Consider the following 11,795-nt stretch of genomic DNA (forward strand, 5'->3'; position numbering starts at 1 on the left):
CAAAGGGGATAGGGATATGGTTGGTGCAATAGCCCTCGGCACGATGGATGTTGGCTGCCATTTTTCTATCGTTTTCGTGAGAGAGAAACCCCCCCCACCCCTCAATTTCACACAGTTTCAGCGTGGGCAGCCGCCGGCGCCGATCCACCGGCTGGGTCGCTGTCGCCGGTGGGGAGCAGGCGATGCAGGAGGCGTCGTTCGGTTCGGATTCCTCGGGACGAACGGGGCCGGCCATGAGGCCCCAAACATGTCCGGCTCAGGTCAAATTCGCCCGGGATCGCCAGAGATCCGGTGGAGCCTTTGAGGTTGCCGATATGTGTTCATCAGTCATGGGCAATCTGTTCTGGCACTTTGGCTTTAGCAACGTAAAGTGTCCATGGCAACTTTATTTTTTTTCTTGGCGTGAGGTTCTGGCCTTTCGGTTAACTATGATGGCAGGTCTATGCTGCAACTAATAATCTTACTACCTAGATACAACAATGGGGCAGAAGAATATCTGTGGAAGCAACGGCCGCCGCCTTATTTTCATGGTATCGCATGATGCTGGTAGATGTTGCAAACCACCGGCATCACACGCTGGACCTGCATCAAAAGGTAACTTTTGAGTCATCCATTCTCCATTGGTCCTCTCTCATGCTGCAGCTCGATTTCACTTTGCTGTTTGCATGATAGGGAATGCGCGCGAGGTCACGGTAATGGGATTCGGTTGGCAATTTTAGCATGGTCCAACTGCTATATTCCTATACACTTGTTAGATGGCACACACCCTTTTTGCGGCCTGTAATCACTTGGTCAAGGTTTGTGTTAGGTAACTGTAACAAGCTACTGGAAAGTTAAACCTCAAGCCGGACTGAAACGCTTGAATCTCAAGCCCATGCTTTTTCCACTAGAGCAAAATCTTTCTCTAGATTCAGCGAACCATCTCTCGCCTTTCATGATTTTTTCAGATAGGGCTAGAATTGTATCTTCTCCGGGGTGTAACCAAAGAAAACTCAAAATATGACTTGAAATCCGTATCGGATGAACAGCTACAGCTGACCAAACATGAAAACCCACCTCGTTTCAGAATGTGCGCTTGTCTAATGCCCATCAAGAAAAACACCAACAACAAAAATTAGTGAGTAGGGACAAAATGCCAGAATGATTTCCCATGTACTCAACCAATTGGTCCCTACCAAAGTGCACATGTACCTATCCGGAAAAAACTTTTTTCGTACTAACTAAAGCGGTTTGTAATTTCCTCAAAGCTTGAAACATCTCGATCTCCCCCATGACCTAAAATTTCCTGTAGCGTCCAGTTGCGAGCCGCAATCGCCTCGCGCAGCTCGATTTTTTTTTTTGCCTGCATTTACCGTGGTGGTGAATTGTTCATTTCTCAGTACGCAACTCATAGTGCGGTTCTTGGTTGTCTTGCTTTCTAAATTGTGTTAGTGATGTTTCCTTCAAAAAATTGTTAGCGATGTTGAGAACACCGCACCATTTGGCAATGAGTGTAGTTTTCAGGCTGATTAGGCGGTCGAGGATGCGTGTCCAGGAAACTTTGTGTCATTTCAGGAAAGGAAACTTTTGGTTAAGAGGCAAATATGGGGGCCTTTGCACGAATGGTTGTGCTGCATTTTCCCTGTCCAATATTTCATGGCTCTCGACCCTACGGAACAGATGAGTACTCCACCGGTTACGTTCGCCTCGTGTTGATCAGGTCGTCTGACGGAAAATCGTGATCGGTGTACTGATTTTCAGGATTCTACAGCTAGGTTTTACTGAATAATTGTCTGAAACTGTGGCTATTCTTGGAAAGGGTTTGGAAATTCGAGGCATCGACAGTGTTGCTATCTCTAAGCAGACCCAGAGACACTGTGCATTTTGACCGACGCATTTCTGTCTGCATCATGTACCTTATCTGGCTTTTATTTGACTGGACAAACAGTCGTTGTTGGAAACAATGCATGCTGTCTCCCTTCACGGGCAATTTTAATTTCTAAAGAAACTAGTAGTAAATTGCTGAACTTCTGTTCCATAAGCCTCTGAAACACTTTTCTAATCTACCTAATCCATGATCTCCGAATAAAAAACGAAGTTCGTGAGCTCGACACAGGCTGGAGACGCTGGAGAGCCGAGAGAGAACCTTTTGGTAGGCGAGGGAGATCCTTTCAGCGCTGAATCAGACGGATGGGCACGCACATTCCAGAACGAGTAGGTGGCGACTTTGCCCTGCAAGCAGCCACGGGGCTGACATGGATCTGCGTAGGCGGTGAAAGCGGGGCATGCAGCTAGCAGTCGTCTTCAACCTCGCTACCTTAACAATTCCCGAAAGGCGCTTTCGAGAAAAAGGAGATCCTGCCGGGCATGGGCATTGGCGCATTGTTTTACAGGCTAGGGCCCTCGGTTTTTTTTGAGTCCGATCATCCTGTGCGTCCCAGGGAGTCTTAGTCCAGAAGCAAGAACGATCAGAGACTGAAAAGATGGTAGTTTTACGAGTAAACTAATCAGACCCGGTTCTAATTTCGGCTCGAGAGCGATGATCACTTGGTGCATTCTGATGCAAGGTCATGGCCCTACAGCTAAAAGGCCGCAGCCCCGGTTGCTCGTGAGTCGTGACATTGCTCGACTGCCTGTTGCGTGCACGGCTCAGCGCACGCGCGCTGGGCCGGGTCAACGTCGGTGACCATGGCGCTGGGCTCCGGGAGCAGGCAGCAGGCCGCGGCCCGGCCGGGGGGTAGAAGCTTCTTCCCGGGTGGCGAGATGCGGCGACCTTTCCAGCCGCAAACCGCCGCCGGCCCCGGCGAGCGCGGCGTCTCGTGTATCTTACTGCGGTGCTTACCGGGGAGATAATGTAGTTAACGCGCGAGTTCACCATTCACCAACGGGGGGCAGGTTTCTTGGCGCAGGACGAACAGTTTCTGCATTATGCTAAGCCTGGCATCGGTGTCATATGCGCTCATTGCCAGATTAGGAGTAGACCACGGTGCTTCAATTTGGGAGTATTTTTTAATTGTGCCTGTGGAAGGTTGAATGACCCAACATTTTCATTTGGGGCATGTTGAAAGAATATTTGATTTTTCAATTGGAAGTTCGTGCCCGCAGGAAGCCCCCGTGCGGGTTCAGACTTGAAAAGGCCACGAAGTTAGGATTTGATCGTCGGAGAAAATTGGACGTGGAGTCGTGGAGAGAAAGCGATGGGGGGCTGTACGTGCTGTCTGGAGTAGCAGCGTGCTCGGAGTCGGAGCTGCAGGTGAAAGTTGTGCCAGCCCAGCATCAGGTTCACGGGTTAGGCAGGCAGTGCACTTGTGTGGTGGCTCTCTTGTACGTACTACCTGCTGCTTGGCCGCCGTTTGTGTACAGCAAGAATCATGTGTGTGCCGTACCCGTACGTCTGCGTCTCTTCCGGCATGTGAAGTTGTGAAAACCACGTCGCGTCTGCTTTTCAGCTGGTAATTTTCCGGCGGAAAAGTCCAGTGCAATGATGTATGAATTACTGATACAGGCATGCCAAACCTGAAAATGTGCATCACATTATGACACTATTCCCTGACGACCTGCCCCTCTCTCTTTCTTCAGTAAGGAGACCTCACGCACTGACGACTCGAAATGATTAGCAGCGTCGTCCCACTCCTGGAGATCCTTCAGATCAATACCCGCTAAAAGAAAAAGATACTTTGGCAAGAGCCACCGGTTCCAATAAGCCGGCCGTCGTCGTCGCCGCATTTCCTCCGCACCCCCAATAATTCGCAATAATTCCCTGTCTCCGGAGTGACCATGTCGCCGCGACGGCGGCGGGCGGCGCGCGAGACGTCCACCTCGTCGCATTGAACGCGCAGTTGAGTGTTTCTCTTCTTCCTCTTCGTGGTAGCTAGCTCAAGCCTCGGTGACGTGACTATTGGGTTGCATGCATACCAACCAGTTCAACCCAAAAGCTTAAACTTATAGGTAGAGGTGTCAATTCACTTATACTCTAACACTCGCGATTCGAATTCGAGACCTCTAACCCTAATATCATATTAAGTTGCATGTACCAACCAGAGAAGTGAGCAATTCACTTACGCACTGATGACCGTGCACGCACCGGCCGACGACGAATCGGAGCGCCGCCGCGCTGGTGTGCTGGACTGCTGGTGACCGGCCTGGTGTGTGGTGTGAAACGCTGTCCGTTTCCCGGGACCTGGCCTTCGGGTGCAAGACAGCAAGAGTAAATGCTTTTCGCTATACAGAAAGTCGACGGTTTCGCGCAGTTAATTAGGGCAACCTGCAATAATTTTTCCATCGCTTTTGCGTTGCGGAGAAGATGAAGAAGATCGCGGGAGGTCGCAGTCCCGGAGATATAGACATTCTTGGAGCTCCGAGTAGCCCATTTCTTTCCTCGTTTACTCCTTTTCTTCTGAGAAACGGAACAGTCAACAAGCTCTCGCAGATCGCAAGAAAACGAAAAGAAACAGCAGTCATTTTCCTATGGGCTAAAATAGCTCAGTTTTGAAATGGAATATAATAGCCCAGTTTTGTTGTGGGCTTCACCTACACGTATCTCTGGGCTGATCCGCAACAATGTAGCGCACTTACTAATTTCACCAGCTCAGCCAGCCAGCCAACAATTCTAGCCCGGAGCCCAAGCGGTCTAGGCGTCCAGCCCACCTAAGGGCGTAGACGAATACGCATCCCACGTCCGCCGTACGTTTTCTTTCTGAACCGTTCGTTTCAGCTCGGACGGCTACGATTCGCCTGCGCGGACGGCCTCCCGAGTGGCGCGGTCACGCACGGCGGCCGCCTCCGCTGCCGGCGCCCGGCGCTGGCCACCGGCGCCGATGGAGCTACGCGTGGGGAAAGCATTGCCGTGGCAGCACCTTCCCCTCCGTGCGCCTGCATATCAAATCCCGCTCCTCCATAGCCGCTGTCGCCCGCCCCGACCACCACCTCAACAACTTCCTCCTTTGTGTGGACACCCCTGCCTTTCCCAGGACGCGCGTCGCTGTCGCCCTCCTCGCGCCGTCCCTTTGTCGATGCGGCGAAATCCCAACCGCATTCCGCAACGGTGCCTTCCGCGTGCCCGCAACAGTGAGTTTTTTCGTTTGCCTTTTTCTTGTTTCCCTTGAAAATGATTTAGGCAGGGTTTACAGTTTTCCTATGGCTTCCTGGACTGCTGGCGTATGCATCTTATATTATTGCATGATTGGGTTGATGTCCGGAGTTCTCCGGGCCTCTGAAATTGGATCATAGATTCAGTTTAGAAAAACGGTTGTTGAATCGAGGGCAAATGCGCTAACTTGTCGTGATGCCATTAGAAGAAAATTATGGCGTGCTGCATCCCTGCTGGTTACTCAGGCAGCTTAGCTGAATCATGTAATCTGATAAATGGTAGCATTGAACGAGGAAAAACGCGAAAATGGTTTTCACATTGCATGTGCTGCATTATTTCAAGAGCGTTGCGCCTGAAAATTCAGTTACTACTCGCAGTTGAAGCTACAGTCATGTTGTTGAGTTCCTATAACTCTTTATGCCTGCATCAGATACAGAACACTGGGATGCTTGAGCCTTAGCAGAGTAGTTGATTAGTGTGATAGCGATCAATGTGTTTGTGATAATATTAGGATACTCATATTACAAGTTTCCAACAAATTTCTTTTCTTTCAGGGACATATATATGCTAAGTGTTTTTTGGTGTGTTTAGTAACAATTCATCAAACTCAAAGTTCTGCTAAGCTTCGGCCATTGTACAACAACATCAACAAAAGAATCTTGTTTTGGTTAGCACTTTAAGATGATAATGTATGGTGGAAATGTAATGTATTGTTTTCATTTAATCTTCCTTTTTCACATGAAAATTAGAACTAAAACTCTATCTGTGGTTCATTTCACGGAAAGACAAGTTTAGCAAGTGTGTTGGCTATCTTAGTGGCTTGCATTGCAAAACTTGTACGTCAAGATTGGTACATTACCCATTAAGGTACAAATGGAGTTTGTGTGTATCGTACTTTTTTCTGTGCCTAACAGAAGTTATATTGAAATTTGACTTGCCTAGATTATATAATTGCATGGAGTGATTTGCACTTCTGAACAGAAAGTTAAACAAATTGACTTTTCCCAATTATTCTGTGGAACCATTTAGTTCTCCCTGGTTGCTTTGCTGGGCACATTTAAAATTGAATGAGGCAACATGTAAGACTGGAGAGGGGAGGAAAGTGGTTTGATTGTTTATCGGCATGTAACTACACTTCTCGAAACAGTTCGTAAAAAAAGAAGCTGAACGAAACATTCACGAACTGTTTCAGCTAGTAAAGTGCAGCGCCTGTCCCTTTCATGTATCTTGAAAAGTGGACCTCATGAGTCCGGTTCGTGTTAAATTGCGTGCAAATTCGGTTCTCAAGTTAGCTGGTGCATGTGGCTGGAACCACAGACAAGGTTGTCAGATAACTCAAGAAATCTAATAAAGGAAGTGGCGATCCCAATGGGAGACTTTAGATAATGAAAGCTTGCATTTTCAGGATATCCTGACAGCAACTGATTAATTTCACGGACTAGACGATCCTAGGAAGTTTAGGTACGGCATTTGTGCCAACCTGGAGGAGCTACCACTTACAGAACACTGGGATGCTTAGGTCTCAGCTGAGTAGCTGGTTAGCATGATAGTCATCAATGTATTTGTGCTAATATTAGGATGCCCATATTAGAAGTTTGCATCAATTTGTTTTTCTTTCAGGGACATCTGCTAAGTGTTTTTGGCGTGTCTAGTAATAATTCATTTAACTCAGAGTTCTGCAAAGCTCTGGCCATTGTACAACAAAACAAAATCTAATTTGGTTAGCACTTTCAGATGATAATATATGATGGAAATGTAATACATTATTTTTATTTCATCTCCCTTTTTCAGATGCAAATTAGAATCGAAACTCTATCTGTGGTTCATGTCATGGACAGACAAGTTTACCTAGTATGTTGACTATCTTAAGGCTAGCATCGCAAAACTTTTAGAGACTCAAACTTTTACGTCAAGATGGGTACGTTACCCATTAAAATTCATATGGAGTTTTTGTGTATCACACTTCTTTCTTACCTAACAGAAGCTATTTTGAAATTCACTTGTCTAGATGACTAGGTCATATAATTGCACGAAGTGATTTGCACTTACAAACACAAAGTTAAACAGATTGATTTTTTTTTCAATTATTCAGTTCAACCATTTATTTCCTCTCCTGCTTGCTTTTCTGGACGCATCTATAGCAGTGCATGTATGACTGGACAGAGGAAAAAAGAAGAAGTGGTTTGGTTGTTTATCGGCGTGCCATGATATTTTCATTCTTAAGGTACAAGCATATCATGAATACATTTTTGAACTGTTTCAGTTGGTAAAGTGCAGTGCCTGACCTTTTTCACCTATCTTGAAAAGGTGGCCCTCATGATCAGTGTAGTTCCTGTTAAATTGCGTGCGAAGTCGGTTCTCAAGTTAGCTGATGCATGTGGCTGGAACTATAGACACGATTGTCAGATAACTCAAGGCATCCGATAAAGGAAATGGCGATCTCAATGGGAGACCTCAAATAAGGAAAGCTTGCTGCTTGCATCCTCAGGAAATCTTGGCAGCAACCAATCAATTTCACTGTCTAGACCGTCCTAGGAGGTTTAGGTACGGCATTCGTGCGAGCCTGGAGGAGCTGCCACTTACCATAATGATGGACACTACAATCTGTATGTTACCATCATCGCCAGGGAATTTGACAAACTGGTCTGAATCTTGAAAAAATGACAATGAAGGCCGTATCTACCTTCCACCTGGCCTTGGCATAACTGCAGCTTGTGCGTGGAGCATCAAAAAGAAGCTGAAGTGTCAGTTCAGGATGGAGCCAGGACAATCAAATTTCAAGCCCAATAGAAAGTTGTTATAACAATTAAGTACATTTCGACTTGAACAGTTTACTTTTCAAATATAAGTGACCTGTTTTCCAGCTAGATACGTCAGTCTTATCTTGCAGGATCAGAAAGACTTGGCAACAATCACTGCCGAGAATGGTAGCTAAGCTGCTCGCCTCAGCCTTCTGGAAAAGAAGAGGAGTAGCTGCCAGCTGATGACTGGACGTTACGCTTCCCACTATATATGTGGTAAGCAACACACCGTTTACCCCCAGACAATGCTAAAGCTTCAGCTAGACCATGGCGTCCTATGCTTCGGCTTCGTTCATGCTCTTGCTGCTCCTGCAACTATGGTCTTGCAGTGAAGCATTGCCCGGCGGTCACCTTGTCGACCCGACCTGTCCTCCGGAGTGGCCATCAGTGGTGGCCATGTCCTCCGAGCACGGCGAGCCGTCATGCCAGCCGCCAGCGCCACGCATCCCGGTGGCCGTGTTCCCCTACGATGTTGACCCGATGCAGTTCGCCTTGAACCTGGAGTTCACCGAGGTCGAGTTCTTCCTGCACGGGGCGTACGGCGTGGGGCTCGACAAGATCGCGCCGAAGCTGGCGCTGGGCGGCCCGCCGTCCGTCGGCGCCAGGAAGGCCAACCTCGATGAGGTGACATGGCCCATCATCGCCGAGTTTGGCCTCCAAGAAGTTGGCCACGTCAGGTTCGTGAGCGAGGACCAGATATAATTCACCGTACCATACCTTCGTTTATATATATGACAAAGTTTCATGCAGCAGCTGAAGATGTATGATTGCCTTCGATGCAGGTCTATCCAGCGCACGGTCGGCGGGATTCCTCGGCCATTGATAGATCTCAGCGCCCACAACTTCGCCAGGGTGATGGACGAGGCGTTCGGGTACAAGCTGGACCCGCCCTTCGATCCCTACATCAACAGCCTCAACTTCCTGCTGGCCTCCTACGTGATCCCCTACCTCGGCCTCAACGGCTACGTCGGCACCAACCCCATCATCGACGGCTACGAGACGAAGAAGGTGACCATCTGAAGAACACATTCCATGATCCTTTTCTTTCAAGATCGAACGCACATCTGTGGTCAATAAAAACATCGTGCAGTACACTATACACGTATGTGCAAATATGCATGTGTGCAGCTTCTAGCTGGGCTGCTGGGGGTGGAGTCAGGGCAGGACGCGGCATTCCGGACGCTCCTCTTCGGGCGCCGCGACGAGGCCGTGCCGCCGTACAACGTCACGGTGGCCGAGTTCACGGACCGCGTGTCGGCGCTGCGCAACCGGCTGGGGCGGTGCGGGGTGAAGGACGAGGGGCTGACGGTGCCCCGCGAGCTGGGCGCCGAGGGCGCCATCTGCACCAACGTGCTCTCCGCCGACAGGGACTCGCTCTCCTACTCCCGGACGCCCGCCGAGCTTCTCAGGATCCTTTACCTCACCGGCGACGAGCACGTGCCCGGCGGGTTCTACCCGGATGGCGCCAACGGGAAGATCGCCAGGTCGTTCCTTGGCAAATAAACCACATCATGAGCCAACGAATTGCCTGCAGGAAACTAGCTAATAATAGTTGCCATTGCTTTGGTAGCTTCTTTATGTCCATGAATTATGAGTTTTAATCTGATCGAGTGAAGTGTTGAGTAGCGTGCGATTGGTTTGTCTATGTATTGAAGTACATATTGCACTGCTTATGTGCAGCTCGAACTATAAGTACATGATGTATAAGGTGTAGAAGCGTAGAATGCTGCAACCGGAGCATATATACGGTTAGTTCAACTTGCAAGAGTTGCTGAATAATGCTGCATGATTACGTACAGATATGCGATTCGGGTGGTTCAGTGTGTAACGAAGAGAGGCAGGCAGCTAATGGGCATCTTAAGCAAGGTAAAATCGGCTGCCGTAGAATCCATAACCTGGGATAATAGATGACACGTTCTAGTTCACGCTGTGGTCGATCTGTGGAAGACTCGAAGTTGGAGCTCTGCTGGTGATTAGATTTGGGGATCAGCAACGAGCTCAGGGAAGAAATTATGTAGTGGCAGCACAGGGCCACATGCAACCTAGCTACAAGAGAGATCAGACTCACAAAATGTTATAGTCACAACTGTCTACTACTGTACTTACGAAAATTTGACAAAGTGAACTCTGAATAAACGAGAATCTAATGATAAATGCCCTATCTACGCTTACACCTAGCCGTGGCATAGTCTAAATGACGAAAGTTAGGTTGCAGTTCCATCGCAATCCGCATGACAAATGGAGTATGGGGTGCGCAGAACGCTATTCCTTTTATGTACGAAACTTGAGCTTAGTGGATTGCTTTTCGAGTTTTCGGATACAAGAAGTAACCTCTTAAGTACATTTTGGCTTCATTTAATAGATTACTTTTGGGGTACAACAATTACGGAGTACTGATATATAGTATTTTCCAGCTGATATAGCATACCATCTCACAATCAAGATACATAGCATACCATACTTTTGGGTGCGCGACCATATGAACTTACAACAATACTAGTTAGGAACTGCAGCCAACTGCTTGCAATTTTCACTGGAATTCTAAAAGCTCCTCTAGGTAGGCTTGGGATAATTTTCACTGGCATTACGTGTTGATGAAAACTGCTAGTGTCACCAACATATTAGCAGAAGTTTTGAAGCAAGCACACAGGGCCATCTTTTCTTCGTAATTTAAGATGTATTTCGTGATAATTTATGGTTGTGTAACCCTGATTATCTCTAAGTAGGCAAGGTTTTCCTTATTTGTGAAATTTATAGAAAAGGGGAAGTTAATTTGCGCAAAACCAGTTTCACATCCACTACGAGAAAGCTAAAAATTGCCGAGTGTCAAATAAAAAACACTCGGCAAACCCTCCTCTTTACCGAGAGTCAAAAATAAATATTCGGCAAAGAGGGGACTTTGCCGAGTGTCTTTGACACTCGGCAAAGACACTCGGCAAAGAGGGGTTTGCCGAGTGTTTTTTTGACACTCGGCAAAAAATATAAGTTTTTTCCTCTTTTCACCTTGAAATTTTTTCTACTCCCCACATACAACATGTGGTACTCCATGTTAAATTTTGGTATATTTTTGGATTTATTTGCTATATTTATTTAATTAATTCTATTTTAAGGAAAATTTTGGTATAAGTCAAATTTGAACTGCAAGTGATTCTAATTATAGAATAAAATGAGTAAAAAAATGATATTGATGTTATTTAGCCAAATTTGAGACATGACCCACGAAATGAAAAGAAATTTTGAACATTTTGTTTAGGAAACACGACCACGAACGTGTAGCCGAATAATTTTAAATTGTAAAAAAAGCAAGCAAAGTCTGAAAATCATGAGATTTGTGATGATGTTATGATATAATACGTGGACGCTCTGGAAAAAAATTGAGAAGATTTCGCACATTTTGTCACGTACAATATTTACAAAACGAAGCATCTCAGAAGAAGAATAGTAGCATTGAGAAGGATTAGATAAGAATTGGAGTTACAGTGACTGTCGAGTTTTATTTTGACTACAAAATTTTTTGTATAGGCAGTAGAGAACATATATTGTTTCATGTGAATTTTTTGTAATTTTTTGGAACCGTTAGATAATTTTAATGTATTAAGTGCAATTATAGAATTTTAATTGATATAAATTGAATTTGAACTACAACCGTATAAAATAATGAAATAATATGAGTAGAACAATCAAATATATATCGTTGAGGTAATTTGATGGAGTATTTTAAAATATATCAAAATAAATGGAGAAAAAATGTTATAAAACGAAGAAAAATGAGGAAAAAAAAGTTTGCCGAGTGTTTTATTTATTGCACTCGGCAAATCAAAATTTTTGCTGAGTGTCTACATTTGGACCTTCGGTAAACAAAATATCTACTTTAACCCAACCCCCCTACGCCCGAGACCGCCCCCCGCGCGCCCCTTCTTCTCTTC

General features: G+C 46.3%; 1 protein-coding gene across 1 annotated transcript in view; it reads left to right on the plus strand.

Annotated features, from left to right (window-relative positions):
* Positions 1 to 8,102: 8,102 nt before the first annotated feature.
* Positions 8,103 to 11,795, plus strand: part of LOC101771345 (desiccation-related protein PCC13-62) — a 9,468-nt gene continuing 5,775 nt past the window's right edge. The window contains exons 1-3 of the mRNA XM_004984351.4: positions 8,103 to 8,546; positions 8,652 to 8,877; positions 8,998 to 9,353. Of these exons, the coding sequence (XP_004984408.2) occupies positions 8,137 to 8,546; positions 8,652 to 8,877; positions 8,998 to 9,353 (992 nt within the window). The 5' untranslated portion in view covers positions 8,103 to 8,136. The remainder of the gene's footprint in view (positions 8,547 to 8,651; positions 8,878 to 8,997; positions 9,354 to 11,795) is intronic.

Source organism: Setaria italica, chromosome IX (genome assembly GCF_000263155.2).
Source record: "Setaria italica strain Yugu1 chromosome IX, Setaria_italica_v2.0, whole genome shotgun sequence".
Lineage (NCBI taxonomy): Eukaryota > Viridiplantae > Streptophyta > Magnoliopsida > Poales > Poaceae > Setaria > Setaria italica.